The sequence below is a fragment of the Lagenorhynchus albirostris genome, chromosome 2 (assembly GCF_949774975.1).
Source record: "Lagenorhynchus albirostris chromosome 2, mLagAlb1.1, whole genome shotgun sequence".
In the NCBI taxonomy this organism is placed as follows: Eukaryota; Metazoa; Chordata; class Mammalia; order Artiodactyla; family Delphinidae; genus Lagenorhynchus; species Lagenorhynchus albirostris.
This window is the reverse complement of record NC_083096.1, coordinates 140,681,292-140,700,263: the sequence shown is the minus strand read 5'-3', so window position 1 is coordinate 140,700,263 and position 18,972 is coordinate 140,681,292. Positions and strand designations below refer to the sequence as shown.

Sequence of the window (18,972 nt, the reverse complement as noted above, 5' to 3'; positions counted from 1 at the left end):
TGCAGTTGGTTGAGTCTTCAGGTGCAGAATTCACAGATACAGAGCAGCTGACTGTATTTATTAGATATGTGAATAACTCTTATTTAAAACATTTTTTAACTGTGGTAAAATATACATAACAAAATCTACCAACTTCATGATTTTGTGTTTTTTTGGCCACACCATGCTGTTTGCGTGATCTTAGTTCCCTGACCAGGGATTGAGCCCCCAACCTTGGCAGTGAAAGTGCAGAGTCCTAACCACTGGACAGCCAGGGAATTCCCCAGCTTCACAATTTTTTTTTTTTTTTTTTTTGCTGTACTTGGGCCTCTCACTGCTGTGGCCTCTCCCGTTGCGGAGCACAGGCTCCGGACGCGCAGGCCCAGCGGCCATGGCTCACGGGCCCAGCCGCTCCGCGGCATGTGGGATCTTCCCGGACCGGGGCACGAACCCGCGTCCCCTGCATCGGCAGGCAGACTCTCAACCACTGCGCCACCAGGGAAGCCCTCACAATTTTTAAGTGTTCAGTTCAGTAGTGTTAATTATATTCACATTGTTGTGCAACCAATCTCCAGAACTTTTCTCCTTGCAAACCTGAAACACTATACTCAGTAAAACAACTCATTTCCCCCTTCCCCAGCCCTTGGCAACCACCATTCTATTTTGCTTCTATGGATTTGACTACTCTAGGTAACTCGTAGAGTGGAATCATACAGTATTTGTCTTTTTGTGTCTGGCTTATTTCACTAATCATAATGTCTTCAAGGTTCATCCATGTTGTAGCATGTGTCAAATTTCCTTCCTTTTTAAGGCTGATTAATATTTCATTGTACGTATATACCACTTCTTGTTTATCCGTTCATCAGCTGATGGATATTTGGGTTGCTTCTACATTTTGCTTGTTGTGAATAATGCTGCTGTGAACACGGGTGTACAAGTATCTTTTGGAGAGCCTACTTTCAATTCTTTTGGATATACAAAGAACTCCTATGACTCAATAATAAGACAAGCAATCCAATTTTTTAAAAGGGGGAAAGATTTGAATAGACATTTTACCAAAGAAGATACAAAGATCATGGCAAATACAAATACAGAAAGATCCTTAACAACATCAATGAACAGGAAAATTGAACTCAAACCCACAGTGATACTGCTATGAATCCACTGAGATGATTAAGATTAAACCGACTGACCAAATCAATGCTGGTGAAGACATAGAGGAACTGGAATTCTCATACACTACTGGTGGGAATGTGAAATGATACCACTGTTTTGGAAAAATTTTGGCAGTTTAAAAAAATATTAAACCTACATCTATCATGTGACCTGGCTATTCCACTCCTAGGTAAATACCTAAGAGAAATGAAAGTATACGTGCACACCTAGATTTGAACATGAATGTCCATACCAGCTTTATCTGTATAATAGTCAGTACCTAGAGACAACTCAAAGTCCATCAATAAGTAAATGAATAACCAAATTGTGGTGCATCCATAAGATAATATTCTACTCAGCAATAAGAAGGAACAAATTACTGATGTGTGCAACAGTATATATTCACTGCAAAATAATTATGCCAAGTGAATGAAGCCAGACAAAAAAGAATAGTATATGATTCCATTTATACAGAATTCTGGAAAATGCAAACTAATCTAGAGTGACAGAGGCAGATTATTTGGTGCCTGGGGGGTGTGGGGGAGGGGCAGTGCGGGGCAGAAGGGAGAGATTATAAAGGGCCATCAGGAAACTTCGGGGGTGATGAATATGTTCATTACCTTGATTGTAGTGACGTTGTCATAAATATATATATATTACATATATGACAAAACTCATCAAGTTGTATACTTTAAATATGCACAGTTTATTGTATGTAATATTTCAATAAAGCTTACAAAAGCAAGCAGGAAGAGATTAGTTAAATAAATTTGAGTAGGGACTTCCCTGGTGGCACAGTGATTAAGAATCTGCCTGCCAATGCAGGGGATGCAGGTTCCAACCCTGGTCTGGGAAGATCCCACATGCCGCAGAGCAACTAAGCCCCTGAGCCACAACTACCGAGCCTGCGTTCTAGAGCCCAAGAGCCACGACTACTGGAGCCCCCGCACCTAGAGCCTGTGCTCTGCAACAAGAGAAGCCACCGCAATGAGAAGCCCGTGCGCCGCAACGAAGAGTAGCCCCCACTTGACGCAACTAGAGAAAGCCCGCGCGCAGCAGTGAAGACCCAACGCAGCCAAAAAAAAAAAAAAAAATTTAAAAGTGATTAAAAACAATAAATTTGAGTAGACCCATAAGGAAAGAAATACTATGTAGCAATAAAAATTATGGAAAGATGTTTATGATAATTGTTGAAAGAAAAAAAAGCAGATTACAAAACAGTATATCCAGTTTGGTCACTTTTTATTTTAGATAACCTGAATATCTACAGGATTCATCATTTGGTTACGAATAATGTCTCATTAAAATTAAACCACGCGGGCTTCCCTGGTGGCGAAGTGGTTAAGAATCTGCCTGCCAATGCAAGGAACATGGGTTCGAGCCCTGGCCTGGGAAGATCCCACATGCCGCGGAGCAACTAAGCCCGTGCACTACAACTACTGAGCCTGAGCTCTAGAGCCCGCAAGTCACAACTACTGAGCCCATGTGCCACAACTACTGAAGCCTGCGTGCCTAGAGCCCGTGCTCCGCAACAAGAGAAGCCACGACAATGAGAGGCCCGCGCACTGCAACGAAGAGTAGCCCCCACTCACCACAACTAAAGAAAGCTTGTGCACATCAATGAAGACCCAACACAGACCAAAAAAAAAAAAAAATTAAACCACGGTTTATGTCAGCCCAGAGCCATCCTGCCTGTGTGGGAATTCCCTTTCCCTGCAAAGTCCACCTGTCCCATATGTTTCTGGGTGTTCCCTAATGTGTCTCACTGCACTTGGAAAGCAGTCTTGAAGTCATTTGCTGTTGTTGGCACCTGCGGCCCCTGCTGAGTTGAGGCTCCTGCATTAATGCCGCTAGCAGAGCCAGAGGTTGGCCTGTGTTATTGCCCAGGCTGCTGCCAAAGCCCCATGCATGGGGTGCCCACCTTTCCTGTCCTGACACTCACACCTTAGGGTGCTCCAAGAGCAGAATGATGAGGGAAGTCCCCCATCTTGTTACCCAGCCAGGGGTCCCCACCAGAGGTCTGCTTGGGCCCCAGGTGTGGTGAGCTCAGCATGAAAACTCTCTTTGTTGAAAGAGTCTGGGGCAGGGTGAGTTCAACCACCAGCCCCTGTGAGGTGTCTGGAATGACTGATCCCTCCCACTTTCTGGTCCTGGTGTGGACCAAGTTCCTCTTCCTGTGACAGTTGTCTTTCAGGGACCACCAGCATCCTCTGTCAGGTCTCTTCCAAGTCTGCCAATGAGCCTGTATCCCAAATGTGATTACTGACGGAGATTCTTCTAGGCGGCTCCTTCATGCCTGTGATCACATCATATATCACATCATATTATATAACATAACATATGTACTTACACATGGGGGAGGGGGAGGGGAGTCCCCATCTCTCCCTGTCAGCATATTTTCCTCTTTCAGCTCTAGTGTAGCTGGAAGCACATACCCGGAAAATACTAACAGTGATTCTCTCTGAGTGAAGAGATCATCGGTGGTATTCATTTTCTTTGCTCTCTTCTGAACTGTCCATTCTTATTTTTTTCTACCACTGTCCATAGGCCAGGGCCAGTGTGTCCTGCTCAAAACCTCATCCCAGCACCCAGCTCTGTGTTTGGCACACAACAGGTGCTCAATAAGGTGTGAACGACTAGCAGGTATTACTTTTCAAAACTGTGAGGGGCTGGTTTAGCAATGACAGGGAGACGGGTTTTGCACCCCGCCGCCCGCCTGGCTCCACCTCTAGCCTGTCAGGTCCCGCCACCGGCGTTTCCGCCTGTGCCGCCTCGCGGCGCGGAGTGTCTGGCGCCCGTCCTGCAGCCCTGGCGCTCTGCTCGGCAGCCCGGGGCCGCCTCACCCGCACTGGCGAGGGGAGGGGAGGGGACCAGACTCGTCTGGGAACTAGCCTGGGCCGCTCCTGCCTGGGCCTCTGCCCGCTTCCTGCGCCTCCCTCCAGCCTCCCGCAGCCTCCCCCATCAGGGTCTGCTCTGGGACCTCGGATGCCCAGTCGCTGAGCCTCGCCCCACGGACCTGCTTCTCCGACGTCCCCAGCAGGCTCCCCGGCCGCGGCTCTGCGAGCTGTTGGGTCCTGAGCGCCCCACCACTTGGGTAAGACCCGTGCCGCCCGCAGGTCCGCCCCCACCTCCCCATCTCGGAAGGGCCCAATTCCTTGAGATCCTCCTGCTGCTGGCTCTTCCTCGATTCCAGCGCCCTCTCCAGGCAGATCTGCCTCTACCCCAGGGGCGGGCTCCGGATAAGCCAGGTGGTGCCTGGCAGCGCTCTTACGTGGGCAGGCTGGGGCATGAGGCATCCTGGGATTTGAGCTGGGATGGGCAGGCCTCTCACGAGGATGAGGAGGCTGGCCCCTGGCAGTGCCTAGGGCCACAAGACTCACAGTCCAGAGGGTGCAGCCAATGCTGACTCACTCAGGCCAGGCGTGGGGGTGGGGGGAGCACCAGCCCGTGGGTGAGCCACTCCCTGGCAAGGGTCCAATCCTGGAAGTCGGACTGGGTTCAGACCCGCAGCAGCTGGGCCAAGGAGGGGGTTCAGCTCCTGCAGGAGGAGGTGGTGAGAGAGAGAGAGGGAGAGCACACTCGAGCCGCTAGGCAGGAGAGAGTTCAGGGCTGGCTGGGCAAGTCCAGTGCTCTGCTCACACATCCTGAATCTGGCCTCCACGACTTGTAGGCATTCCCTCCTCTCCATCCCCACCATGCTGTATCTTCTCCCCTCTGGACCATTCACTGGGCTTCTCACTGCTCTCCTTGCCCAGCTTCTCCATAAATGGCTGTGGTTCTACGGGGGGGGTCCTGGCCTTGAAGCAACGATGAAGTCATCTCTACTTCCTCTCTTGCTGGTATCACTACCTACTTCCTTTGTTCCTCCCTTCTGCCCCCTCCCCATTTATCCCACAGCTTCCTTTATTCTGCCATGCCAAGCCCAAGGGGGCCCCCAGAAGGAACTTAGAGTCTTAGCTTGGAGAACAGGAGAGCATGACATTCTTTCATTCACTCATTTGATCATTCATTTACACATGGATTTACTTCCATTCACTCACACATTCCCTTGTTCTTTCCCATTCCATTACTCACTCCCTCATTCTGTAGATGCTTACTGAGCATCTACTGTGTTCCAGTAACTGAGTGTTTGGTGGGAGAGGGGCAGGATGCTCTGAGGAACCAACACCATCCCTTCTACCTGCTTGTTCAAGGTCAAGAAGGAGAAATGAGCACAAGTCAGTCCAATTTAAGAGAAAAAGCAATGTGAGAGAGAAATAAAGAGCTGTGAACTGCGGCTGTGTGTTTATGTGTGGGGAATGAAGATACAGAGGAGGAGGATGTAATTTCCACTTAGGAGGAGTCCAGAAGACTTCCTGGAGGTGATGCCATTTGAGTCGGGCCTTGACTGGGGGGAGGGTTTGGATGTTGAGTTATTAGAGGGCATCAGAGGAGATGGAATAGCAGGAACAAGGGAAAATCCAGATGTGTGAGGGAACAGTGGGAAGCTTTGTTCATGACTTGAGAGGATTAGAAGAAATAAGTCTGGGACTTCCTGGCGATTCAGTGGTTCAGACTCCATGCTTCCACTGCAGGGGACTCGAGTTCGATCCCTGGTCACGGAGCTGAGATCCCACATGCTGTGTGGTGCGGCCAAAAATTTTTAAAAAAATTTTAAAGATTAAAAAAAAAGAAGAAGAGGGGCTTCCCTGGTGGCGCAGTGGTTGAGAGTCCGCCTGCCGATGCAGGGGACACGGGTTCGTGCCCTGGTCCGGGAAGATCCCACATGCCGCAGAGCGGCTGGGCCCGTGAGCCATGGCGGCTGAGCCTGCGCGTCCAGAGCCTGTTGCTCCGCAACGGGAGAGGCCACAACAGTGAGAGGCCCGTGTACCACAAACAAACAAAAAAAAACAACAACAAAAAAAGAAGAAATATGAACAGGGAGACTAGGGCCAGTAGAGGACAGGCCATGTGCTCCCATGTCTCTGCCAGCTGTCACAGGCTAGGGGAGCAGCCTTGTTCTGGGTGACACAGAGCCTTGGTCATGAGGTAATGGCCTTATCCTCATGGCTAAGGATAATGGTAACATCCTTGTGGATATTAGAGCTCTTTAATCATCCAGGCAACCTTAGATGGAGTGAGCTCTTCAATCTTAGAGGTGTGTAAATGGAGGCTGGGACACTTGGCATGTGTGTGGAGATGGGAGGGCTGCAGGTTCTGGCCCCTGGAGGGGTTCGGCTAGGGCAGTGCTGAAAGTGGGAGTTGGAGTGGATGATGTCAGAGGTCCCCTCCCACCTAGAGAGTCTGTGGTCCTATCTGGGAAGGCTAGAAGATCCAGCAGAGGGAATTCCTGGGAGTTTGGTCATTTATTCACTCATTTATTCCCTCATTTGCCCCTATACCCAATCATCCATTCATTCATTCATTCATCACTTAGTCACTAAACCCTTGATCTGGGCAGATCCTGTGCTGAGGACTCAGATGAGGTCTCTGCCCCTGTGAGCTCCCAGTCTGATGGGGGAGCAGACCCGCACTTTACAGTGACAACCCAGTATCATTGTAGGAATGGAGATTGTTCTATTGTGTTTTGTCACTGAGTGGGAGGTAGAGCTGGGACATGGACCTGAAGAATTAATGCAGGTGTTTGTCCTTCAGCCAGGAAGGCCCCATCAGTGGGGCCAGATGAAGGATGTGATGTGGGAAAAGAAGTGTTTGAGGGAGAAAATACTCTGGGTTCATGGGGCTTAGGAGGCAATCTTCCTCCAGTCACGGGCCACTCGAGAACCAGGCCTTTGGGCTGAGGGCACCACAACCTCATCCCTCACCGGAAATGAGCCTGCTGGATTTGAGAACCTCTAGATAATTCCTTGGTCAGCATAAGCTGTAAGCAGGTTATGTAGAGTGGTGGTTAAGCTTCTGAGCTCTGGACCTAGATCAGAGTGCAAGTTGTGATGCTAACTATTATCAAGTGTGTGACTTTGGACAGATGACTCTGCCTCTGTTCTTTCCTTTGCAGGAGAATATTAATCATAATATTGTCCTCTTAGAGTGAGGCCCAGAGATGGTAACAAACATGAAGTGCTTGCATAGTGCTGGGCAGGTGAGAAGGGCTATAATGACAGGGCTAAAATGACAATGATGACGATGACAGTGATGATGATGATGATGATAGTGATATACAGTATAGTGATATACTGTCAACTGCTGCCTTTAAAACCTCTGGGCCTCATTTTCCCCAGCTTAAAATGGGAGGACTGACCTAGCTCACTGGTTCTCAAAGTGTGGTCCCCGGACCAGCAGCATCAGTATCACTTGGGACCTTGTTGCAAATTCTTGGGCTCTACTGCAGCTCTGCTGGAGGTAGGTCCTAGAAATCTGTATTTTATTTTTTATTTATTTATTTTTGCGGTACGCGGGCCTCTCACTGTTGTGGCCTCTCCCGTTGCGGAGCACAGGCTCCGGACGCGCAGGCTCAGCGGCCATGGCTCACGGGCCCATCCGCTCCGCGGCATGCGGGATCTTCCCGGACCGGGCCACGAACCTGCGTCCCCTGCATCGGCAGGCGGACTCTCAACCACTGCGCCACCAGGGAAGCCCTAGAAATCTGTATTTTAATAAGCCCTCTGGGGACTTCCCTGTCAGTCCAGTGGTTAAGACTGCGCTTCCACCGCAGGGGGTGCTGGTTTGATGCCTGGTGAGGGAAGTAGGATTCCACATGCCTCTCGGAGTGGCCAAAAAAAAAGCCCTCTGGGTGATTCTGATGCAGGCTGAAGTTGGAGAACCATTGACTAGCTATCACTTAAGACCTCTTCTAGATTCGCCTTTCCAGGACTATGATTCATCAGGTGTGTTTCATGCCATCTGCATTTAGGGCCCTGGTCTGGGGGCTCGTGGTATAGGCACAGAGATGAGTAAGATGTGATATCAGCCGTCAGGGGGTCCCAAGTGAGTTGGAAAGGGGAGACAGACACCCTTGGAAATATTCATTGGAGTAACAGACCAAACAGAGCTGCTAAAGAGACACAAGAGTCAATTCTGTAATAAATAGCAAAGGGGAGGGAGACCTTTGTGGGCTGGAGGGGCCTCTGCAGAAAGATCTAGTTCCTGATAGTATCTTGATTCAGCCTTGCTGGAAGTCTTCTCATAAGTCTAACTGAATGATGTCTTTCATATTTTATGCCTTGTTGTGGTGTGGCGTGGACAGGACTCTAGACTTGAGGCCAGGAGTGGTGATTCTAGACAACTTCCTTGCTCTATGACTTTGGTTGGCTCACTTTTCATCCCTGTGTCTCGATGTGTTCATCTGTAAGACGGGGACACGAGATTGAGTCCAGTGAGTCTGAGTCCAGACAGCTCTGGAGAGAGGGTAGGGTTGGGGACCAGAAGCTCTCTGGGTTTCTATCCTCTCATCTGCATAGTGAAGACCCTGAAATGGTCCTGACTGCATGCCTTACCCAGTGAGATTGGGGATCCAGTGAGTTGAGCTCTCCCCTTTCTAGGCCAGTTTTCTTACCTGTCCAGAAAGGTCTCATGACACCTGTCCTCTTCACCTCGCATGACTTTTATCACACTGAGCGTGTTCTTCAACCTCAGAGGCTCCCTGATGCCTAAACCTTGTTGCCTGGCATTCAACGTCCTCCACGATAGACTCCCAGCTTTTTCCTGCAAGATGGGGGCCCTCACTGCCTATGACTGCATCCTGTTCTGTTCCCATTAGGCCTCCCACCTCACCCCTCTTGTCAGCCTATTCAGTCTTCAGTCCGGCTCTAGCACTACCTCCTCCACAGAGCCTCCCGGCTTGCCCCAATCCTCAGTGCCATCCTTGGATCATCTTGCCATTTTTAAGGCGTGACTTTAATTTTGCATTTGTAGACACTGAAGTACTGACAGACCATAAACTCTTTGAAGGTAAGGCCTGAGCTCACAGTGATGGACATTAGAGTCCTTGACTCCTAGAACAGGGCGGCCCAACGAGAGGAGAAAACTTGCCCAAAGTCACATAGCACATTAGTAAAAGAAACAGGCCCAGAAACCAGTTGTCTTAGGCCCAAGAGGAGACATTATTAGGGATGTGGTGAGTGGACTAGAGGGGCAGAGGAAAGGGCAGAGACCTCAGAATTGGACTGACCTCTGTTCCAGCACAAATCTGCACTCAATAGCTGGGCCACCTGGGGCACCTCACCTACCCTCCCGCAGCGACCTTTAGGTGGGGTTGGAATGAGGACATGGTGAGGCCTGGCACACAGTGGGTGCTGGGTTATTGTGAGGTGCTCATTATTATTTGCCATCCACTTGTCAGTCCCAGCTCCCCTGCCTGCATTCCACTCCCCTCCTTCTTTCCTTAAACACCAAGCACTTGATTTTATTGCCCTGTCGTGAGAAATCCAATGTGGGTGTCAAAGCTGCCTCGCCATGTGCCTTGCAGAAGTGAGAGGGAGAAGGGAAAGTCCTGATGGTCTTTTAGGGGCTGGGGTGGGAGCCCAGGGGGATGAACTCTGTGGAGCGGATGGGTGGAATTTGGCAGGTGTCACTTTTAGAAAAGTCACGCCACCTATTTTAAGGAAGTGAGGGGGGTGTGCCCCATCGCTGGCCAGCAGCTGCTGGATGCCGGTGGGCTGGAGCGTTGGGCGGCACCTCAAGGGTGAAGAGTCCTAGCAGGTGGGTCTGGTATCTCTCTGGGAGGCTGCTGGCAGCTCCCCAGACTCCTGTCACCTTCCAGCCTGACCCCTTGTGGACGGATGGAAAGCCGGTGCCTGTTTTGCCAGTGTCACTGGCTGGGGCCGGGAGCCAACCCAGAGCCAGAGTCCCTGTGGGGAGGATGCCAGGGGCTGGAGGTGGGGGTGACGAAGTTTGGCTGTGGCTGGAGGTGCAGTGAGTGTCCAGCTGGGTGCGCAGTTGGGTGGGCATAGGGCCCCCTGACATGGCTGTGGCCCAGCTGGCAGCCTCCCTCCGTGCTCTGCACTGGGCAGGCAGGCGGGCTGGCGTGGAGCCTCCGTGTGGGGCGCTAGGGGAAGGGCAGCCCGAGGGCAGTCTGAGGAAAGGCCGGGACACGGTGATAACTGATAACGGCTGGCTCAGGAGGGGCGGGAGCCGGGGAGGAGTGCGAGGAGAGGCGGACCGGCTTCATTTGGAGCTGGAGCCGGGCTGTCGCTCAGGTGACCAGTGTCTCTCCGAGGAGGGTGCGAACAGCTAGCGGGGTGTCGCAGCAATGATCCAGAATGTCGGAAATCACCTGCGAAGGGTATGGAGGGTGGGCTGGGGGCGGGTTGGGGGCAGAGGGGAGGGGACTGGAGGCTGGGGATCCCGAAAGAGAACTGAAGTTTCCATTTTAAGTCAGAAGTCCTACATCTTCTCTCTCATTTTCCATGGGCCATTTTCTAGCTGTCTTTGCAAGGAGAAATCACAGAACTCCTGGGCTGGTTTATTATGAGCAACAATCCCCAAACAAGCCCCAGGGGCCGTTAGGAGGGCTGACTATGTTGAGTGGAATCATCTTCGGCAAGTTCTTTGCGTCTGGAATTCTATTCTGGGGGTGTGTGTCTCTCCCCGTGGAGTTCTGTGCCGGTTTCTGCCTGACGGCTGAGCTCTGTGGCTCTGTAGTGTTTAACTCTTAGAGTTCAGGGCTTGAGGGCCACGGAGCTGCTAGAAGATACAGGCTAGGGGTGTGCGTGTGAGTGAGTGTGACAGGCTGAAGCCAGTGTTCTTGGGGACAATTACCTCTTTGGGAGAGCACGTGCAGGATCAAATGAGGGCTGTTGGAAGGTGTTCTGCAAGGTGACCTCACAGAGAACGTTTCCCTGGAACCTCCCAACAGGGACTTTGGAGCTGAGATTAGATGCTGAGGCACCAGACAGACCCAAGTGCTCAGTGGTCCCTGTCGGGAGCCTTTGATCTGGGGAATGGAGAAGCGTTCAGGACAGACTGGCAGACGTGCTATGCTGGGTGTAGAGCTACCATCCTCTGAAGACATTTTCGAGAAAAGCCTTTTAAAAGGGGCAGGGGCAAATAAAGACATCTCTTCTCCACCCCCTCCCTCTATCTGTATAACTGGCCTTGATCACCACCTTTGGATCATTGCCTGCATGGCAGATCTCCTTGGACTCCCCTTGTTTCCTCCTGAATTCTCCAAATTCCCCTGGAATACAGGAGGAGACCATTTTCTGGGTTGTTACCAAAGCTGCTGTTAATGAAAAGCAAGCAAACCCACCCACCAAACTCTTCACTGGGGACCAAGAAAACCGGGTTAAAGGGGGGCCTCAGATAACCCACGTGCCCTGCTTTACAGGGTTTGGGGGCCCTTGTCAGTATCCCATGGCACTGCAGACAGTGAGCATTTTGGAGTCGGATGGTTCTTGCTTTCACCCATTACTGGGTAACCCAGCAAGCACTCGGCACATGTGAATGAATGAATGAGGTGGTGAGCCTCCTGCCAGGCTGGGGTGGTTGGAGGAGCATTGAGTGCCTGTGTGGTGGTGCTGGAAGGGTCACCTGTCCTGTCTCTCTCAGTGGAGACCCTTCTCCTTCCCCACGCAAGCTGTCAGAGTCCCGTACTCCTGGGCTGGTACCCTGTGGGAGGCTGGGAACCTCTGCTTGGGTTCTAGCCTGGTCCGGGCAGCTCCCAAGGGGGCCCAGGAACTTCATTTACTCTGGGAATGAGGATGGAGCTGTTTGTCCCAGTTCCCCCTGAGAAGCTCTGCACCCGGGTAGTGCTGCCAACAGGGTGGCTGAAGGTCAGAAACAGACGTGAGCATCTGTGCATGTGTTCACGCACCCACAGACTTCCACATTGCTCCTGACCCCCTGTGGCGATCCCCCTGCTTCACCTTGAACCCGAGGACAGCTGGAGATGCTGCTCCCCAGCCCCCCGGTGCCAGCCTCAGTCAGGGTCTAGTTCAGAGTGTGGGGAGGCTTAGGGTATACCATTTGGTCACCTCTGGATTAGAATCTCTTCTTCACCCCATCGTTGACATGTAACCTTGGGCCACGCGCTCCCTCTCCCTGGTTGTTCTCTGAGGTCCCCATCAGCCTCGACATCCTGGGGGTCTGGATTTTGTGAAGGGTTTGTGCACCACCTTGAGGTTGGTCCTGGCAGTGAAAAGTAGGGGCCCAGCTCCCTCAAGGACCCTGCTGTGTGGTGGAGGAAGGGAGACCCTTAGACGTAAAATAGTGTGCCTCTCATATAGCAGGAACACAAAAACTTGTGAACAAATGAGCGGCCATGGGAGCTCAGAGTGGGCTGAAGGGGTCCCAGCAGGCTTCCTGGAGGAGGAGATGAGACTCAGACACTTAGCTTCAGCCCATTTGGGAGCCACATTTGAACCCCAGTCTCAGCCATGGGCAGATAGCCTTGGCGTTCTTAGTCTGGAGGACTCATCTTCATCCTTCAAAACCTGGCTTAGCCATCATTCCCCTTCAGACCCCCATCCTGCTGCTCCCAGAATTAACGGTGCTTCCTCGGGATGTTATACTGGCCTCAGTTTTTCCCTCTACAGGGATTAGCCTGTGTCAGCGCTGAGTACTCTGTGATGAGCCCAGGCTGTTGTGCGGAGCTGACGGCTAATGAGGGAGCCACAGTGAAAAGGTAGTCAAAGAAACATACAATGAAAATCTGTGATAAGAGCAGTGAATAGTAATAATAAATGTCATATAAATGCTAGCTATGTGCCAAGCATGCATTAATTCATATATTCCTTATAACAACTCTGTGAAGTAGATAGTGGTACCGTGCCCAGATTAAAGATGGAACTGAGACAGAGAGGTTAAGTAACTTGCCCAAGGTCAAACAGCTAGTAAGTGGCACTGCTGAGATTAAACTCAGGCTGTCTGGAGAACAGAGAACTGTTAGAGAGTAATGAGAGAGGTCACAAGAGAACTCTGTGACCAGGCAACAACTGAGCGGAGACCCAGCAGCTGAGAAGGAGGCAGCCGTGGGAGGAGATGGGGGAAGAGCGTTCCGGGCAGAGGGAATAGTATTCATTTATGGGCTCCAAGGTGGGGGGAGCTTGGTGCATCTGAGCTGCCGAACGAAGGCTGGCGTGGCTTGGAGTGGAGTGAGTGAGGGCGGAGCAGCTGGAAGGGGCTGAGACATGGCTACGACGTGCTGCAGGCTGGGGGCCTGGACCCCGGAGGCAGGGTTTGGGGTTTGGAGTGCTGTGGGCCCTATTGTTCTGCCCACCAGACTGTGTACTCTTTGGGGACTCTCTGGTCCCCGGTCTCGGTGCCAAGGTGTGCAGTCCCTGCACGCTGAGCTCAGCAACCCGGGAGGACACATCATCAGAGCTCCTCTCCTCCAGCGCCATGAAGGTCCCCACTGCTTTCCCATCCACCTCTGACCCCTCACAATAGGGAGGTGGGCCATAGGATCAGCGCCCTGGTGCAGACAAGGCACAGAGAAGTGAGAGGATGTGCCTGGGCTTGTACCACTGGCGAGAGACTCGGAACCCCTACCTGCTAGGTTGGGACCCCTTTTCCAGCCCTTGTCTTGGCCACCGAGAAAGTGGCCTCAATCTCACACCCAGACTCACCCCATGCCAGCCTCCTCTGCCCACCTTCACACACTGACAATGCAGATTCAGGGCTGACCTCCTGCCTCTACCTCCTAGGGCCTAGGGGAGGCTGCACCCCTGCCCTGCACCTGTGCCTGGTCCAGGTGGGTCTGAGCTGGACAGTGGTAAGAGTCCAGATAACTGCCTTAGAGACACTCACACACTTCACTCCCTGTAGACCTGTGAACCAGGTCTGTTCCTGCAGATCTTGTTAAAGACAGTGGAGGAGTGTAGATCCTGGCACATAACTGGCCACAGTAAATATTGGTTCTTTTATTTCCGTCTCATCTGGACTTCAGTTTCCTCAGGGGGTTGATGACAGGGTCCGTGGGTCAGATGAGATGGTAAATGCTAGCTTTTTGTTGAGCACCTACGGAGTGTCAGGTGTGTTTAAACTTCCCAACAGCTCTGCAAGGCTGCTGGTATCCAGCTAGCTTTACAGCTAAGAAAACCAAGGCTCTGAGTCACTTTGAGCTAGTTAGAGAATTGGAAGTCTCGGCTGACCCTGAGCTACAGCTGGGCCTTGTCCTGGGCTGACCTGGCTGAGCCGAGGAACTGACACCTCTGCCTTGTGCCTGCTCTGTCCTGTGCCTCCAGGGACAGATGGTGCTGCTGGCTGGGTCCTCTGCCAGCTCCCTGGCTGCAGACCTGCGTGTTCCTGCCACTCCCAGAAGCAGCCTCCTTGTGGGTAGGAGGTGGCACAAGGGCAGTGATGGAAAGGACCAGAGTCTGCCATTTTGGGAACACAGGGATGAGTCAGACTGGACCTGTCCTCAGGTTCCCCCAAGCTGATGGGGAGACAGAGAGTGGTAAAAACCAATGATGAGAGCACAGTGTGGCCAGGCTGTGACAGAGGGAAGCCCAGAGGTGGCCCCTCATAGCCTAGGGGACAGGGCAGTCTCTCTGAAAGAGGTGATGGAGTAGCTCAGCCTTGAAAACTTTTCCAGGTTAGGAAGCATGGTCCCGGCAGAGGCACCTGTGTGTGAGATGTGGGAAAAGCTCTTTCCGCAAGGAAGAGGGAGAGCATTTGGCAGTAACCCCTTGAGGTGTCTCTCCCTGGCCCCCTTGCCCATGTAACACATGTATCCTGCCTGGGCCTTCTTCAATAGTAATAACCTTCTCTCAGCAAATCAGACATTAATTAATGGCAGTAGACATTAAGTATTAAGCACCTCTTTTGGAGAGGAAGCCTAGTGAATGAGTAGAAAGAACTGTGGTAGTGAGAAAAGCAAAATCCCAGCTCTACCACCCAGAGCAATGTGGCCCTCAGATAGCCCGGTTTCAGTTCCCTTTTCTGTGCAAGAGGGATGGTTGTCCCTCACAGGGTTTGGTGAGGATTAAATGGTATTATGGATACGAAGCCATTATATAATGTATATAAATGCCTGGAACATAGTAGGTGCTCCAAAAAGTATAGTGGGGTGATGGGGGGTGGGAAAAGGGAGATGTTGGTCAAAGGGTACAAACTTTCAGTTATAAGATGAATAAGTTCTGGAGACCTAAAATACAGCATGGTGGCTGTAGTTAACAATAATGCCTTATGTACTGGAAATTTGCTAAGAATGTGGATCTCAAGCATCCTCACCACTCTCCCCAAAAAAGGGTAACTGTGAGCTTCCCTGGTGGCGCAGTGGTTGAGAGTCCGCCTGCCGATGTGGGGGACACGGGTTCGTGCCCCAGTCCGGGAAGATCTGGGAAGATCCGCGGAGCGGCTGGGCCCGTGAGCCATGGCCGCTGAGCCTGCGCGTCCGGAGCCTGTGCTCCGCAACGGGAGAGGCCACAGCAATGAGAGGCCTGCGTACCGCAAAAAAAAAAAAAAAAAATGAGGTGATGGATGTGTTGATTAGCTTGATTGTGGTAATCATTTCACGATATATACGTATATCAAAACATTGTGTTTTGCAACCTGAATGTGTACAACTTTTATTTGTCAACCGTATCTCAATAGAGCTGGAAAAAAAAAATAGTGAGGCCCTGGGACTCTAGAGAGACATGGGCCTGGCTCCTGTTTTCAAGGAGTTTATCTCCTCCTATGTACACCCACTTTACAGTATAGAAAGTGGTTGTATGTGCTTTACCTTGTCTGGTTGTTCAAAAGTCCAGGGAGTCAGCAGGCTGGCTGGCAGCACCTCTGCGGTGCCACACAGAGGCCCATCATTTGGAATGGGATGCTCACTGCTGGTGGAAATGCTGAACTCCACCTCTGGAACAGGCTGTGATCCGCCCTGGGGGTGCGGCCCAGCCAGGTGTGGCCCTGCTCCTAGGCCTGGAATCCGTTCAGAGATCTGGAAGGGGAGTGGCCTTCAAGTCTTCCTAAAGCAGCCTCAGATTTCCAGCACACTCCAGGGCTGAGCCAAACCAGGTGAGTCTCAATTTCCATTTGATCCCTTAGGGAGGGTATGGAGAGACCCAGCTCCTCTCCTGCTCTGGGGATACTGCCCCCAGAGCTGTGGGAGGGATGGTGGTCTGGGGTCAGAAGTCTCCGGCTCATTCTGGGCTAGTGGCTGGCGGCTACCTTTTCCCAGCCTCAGTTTCCTCATCCGAAACATGTGGACACGGGGGTAATAATGGTCCCTGTCATTTGAGCCTGCTTTGTGCCAAGGAGGTTAGTGTCATGATGCATTTACATAGAGATTGGACGGCCTGCCTACAGGCTTTGAGAGCAGTGGGGTTCGTGGGACACATGGGCCTGGGGAGAGGAGGGGGCCCAAGGACTGAATGACTTTGGGGCAAGGGAAGGGGCAAGTACAGCATTGCTTCCTCCACCCCTACCCTGAGGGCCTCTTGGGACTGAGATTACCTGGTCCCCACCTGCCTGCCCTTACTTTGGAAGATAAAAGTAGAGCTTTCAGGCTGCAAGACTAAGAGAAGGTATGTCTCACCCCTGCTCAGACTGGTTCTCAGGGAGGCAAACAGGAGACTGGGAGGGACTTCTGAGCCTGCTAGGCCCTCTGCAGAGGCATGGGGGGATGGTGATGGTGGGTGGTGGTGAGATCCCCACAGCCCAGTGGGGGATGGACTGGCCAGGGACCACTCCCGTCCAGCTCTTTCTCTGTATCACCTGGAAGGCAGGAGAGCAGGGAGGAAACCGATGGAGGGTCTCCCAAGTGCCAGGCTCTGTCTCATAAGTCCCGTGGGCTGGGGGATCTGATCTCCCTCCAGGACTGGTCCCGCTGCAGCACCCCTGCCACGCTCTGGAGTCAGAAGAGCCCACGTCCAGTCTCTGCTCTACCTTTTACTGGTCATGTGTCTTTGAGTGGATCTTTCCCTGTTCCCCGAGTTTCCTTTTCCTCAGCCGTAAAATGAGGGCTCCTGCTTCAGGGCGGACTTGAGAATTAAAGGACCCCCAAGAACTAGGCCTGGCACATAGTAGGTGCACAGTAAATGGCAGCCATAGATTTCTAAAAAGGGATTTTCTGAGCTTCCGGGAGAGCAATTCTTGGGCAGTCCCTGTGCTGTAGGCGGTTCTCAGGCACACAACTGGCTCTGTCCCATTAGCAAGACAAACGAGCTCTTTGTTCTCCTGCCTCTAGGCAAACAGAACCCCTCCCTTGTCCCCATGTCCCCTCCCAGATACTCCCTTGTTTCTTTGCTCCCCATTCCCACAAGAATCTGAAAGAGTTTTCTGTGGTCCCTGCTTCCACTTCTTTCCTCTCATCCTTTTCCTAATGCACTCTAATGGGCTCTTCTCTCGCCCTTCCTCCCGCTCCCTTAGAGCTTCTCTGACCTTGGACCCACAGGCGCCCCTCCTCCTGAAGATCCTCCCACCTCAGGGCTCCTTCTCTGGCTCCCTTGCAGTCTTCTCCTTCCCAGCCGACCTCTTTTGCTCTCTCCTTGGATGATGTCTGTTCTATTACTATGACTGTGTGACAAACTATCCCCAAACTTAGTGGCCTAAAACAAGAACCGTTTTATTTTATCTTGAGATTTTTGTGGGTCAGGGATTTGGGCAGGGCTTGGCTGGGTGACTCTTCTGCTCTATGTGGTGTTGATGGAGGTTACTTGGTGGTGTTCAGCCAGTGGATGGGCTGGACTGTGGAGTCCACCAGGGCTTCACTGGTATTTGGCCCCTTGGTAGGAATGGCCGGAAGGTTGGTTCTAGCTGGGACTGACATTCTGAGCAGCCACATGGGGCCTTTTCCATATGAAGGTCTCAGTGGGAAGTCAGACTTCCCACCTGGCAGTGGGCTCCATCAGAGCAAGAGTTCCAAGAGGCCTGGGTGGAAGCTGCCAGGCTTCTCATGATCTGGTCTCAGAAGTCACCAGTTGAGGACTTCCCTGGTGGCACAGTGGTTAAGAATCCGCCTGCCAATGCAGGGGACACAAGTTCGATCCCTGCTCTGGGAAGATCCCACATGCCATGGAGCAACTAAGCCCGTGTGCCACAACTACTGAAGCCCATGTGCTCTAAGCCCTGGGTGCTGCAACTATTGAAGCCCGCGTGTCTAGAAGCCACCGCAATAAGCCCGCGCACCGCAATGAAGAGTAGCTCCTGCTTGCCGCAACTAGAAGAAAGCCCACGTGTAGCAACAAAGACCCAACACATATAAAAAAAAAGTCACCAGTTGAAATGTCACTAAGGGGGATCCAGATTCCAGAGGAGGGGATTAGACCCAACCTGGGGTCTAGGGAGGAGTAGGAAAGAATTGCAGCCACCTTTGACCCACCACAAGGTTGCAGAGTCCTGTGGATCTTAAAAGCCCAAGTGTTCTCATGTCCCCAGGTGCAGCCTTTTCTCCAGCAGACTCCAAACTTGAACATTCATCCTCCTTGACATCTCTCTTTAAGTGTTTCATAGGATCTCAACAATTTTTGATTCCACCCCTACTTAGTTCTCCCCTGGTCTCTCCCAACTCAGTAACCATCACCACCATCTACCAGCCATTTGTCCAAAGTCTGGATCCTCCCCACGACCTCCTGTTCTCTCGCTCTCACACGGGGAAGGCTTCAGCATGTTGTGCTGGCTCCACCTCCCATACTCCTGGGTCCATCATCTCTCTTCAGACTGCAGGGGCCCTCGGAGGAGTCTCGCTGCTTCTCTCTCACCCTGCAATCCGCCCCCACACAACAGCAGAGTGATCTTTTTTATTTTTTAAAGATATTTTATGTATTTATTTATATTACTATTTCTATTTATTTTTTGGCTGCGTTGGGTCATCATTGCTGCGCGTGGGCTTTCTCTAGTTGCAGCGAGCGGGGGTTACTCTTCGTTGCGGTGCACGGGCTTCGCATTGCTGTGGCTTCTCTTGTCACAGAGCATGGGCTCCAGGGCCGCAGACTCAGTAGTTGTGGCTTGCAGGGCTCTAGAGCGCAG

General features: G+C 51.9%; 1 protein-coding gene and 1 long non-coding RNA gene across 5 annotated transcripts in view; one reads left to right on the top strand and one right to left on the bottom strand.

Moving 5' to 3' along the window:
• The window catches only part of ACOT11 (acyl-CoA thioesterase 11), a 71,481-nt gene that overhangs the window by 13,909 nt on the left and 38,600 nt on the right, over positions 1-18,972 (top strand). For 2 of the 4 annotated variants that reach the window (XM_060139963.1, XM_060139965.1), the window contains exon 1: positions 10,227-10,354. The exons of 1 other annotated variant lie outside the window; for it this stretch is intronic. In XM_060139963.1, the coding sequence (XP_059995946.1) occupies positions 10,322-10,354 (33 nt within the window). In that variant the 5' untranslated portion in view covers positions 10,227-10,321. Of the gene's footprint in view, positions 1-3,814; positions 4,229-10,226; positions 10,355-18,972 lie in introns of those variants that run through there. One more of the 4 variants, XM_060139962.1, reaches the window with a different exon arrangement.
• On the bottom strand, positions 2,786-4,326 carry LOC132514755 (uncharacterized). Its single transcript, XR_009538923.1, has 2 exons — positions 4,151-4,326; positions 2,786-3,430 (listed from the first exon to the last, which is right to left on the bottom strand). It is a non-coding gene; the product is annotated as an uncharacterized LOC132514755 (long non-coding RNA).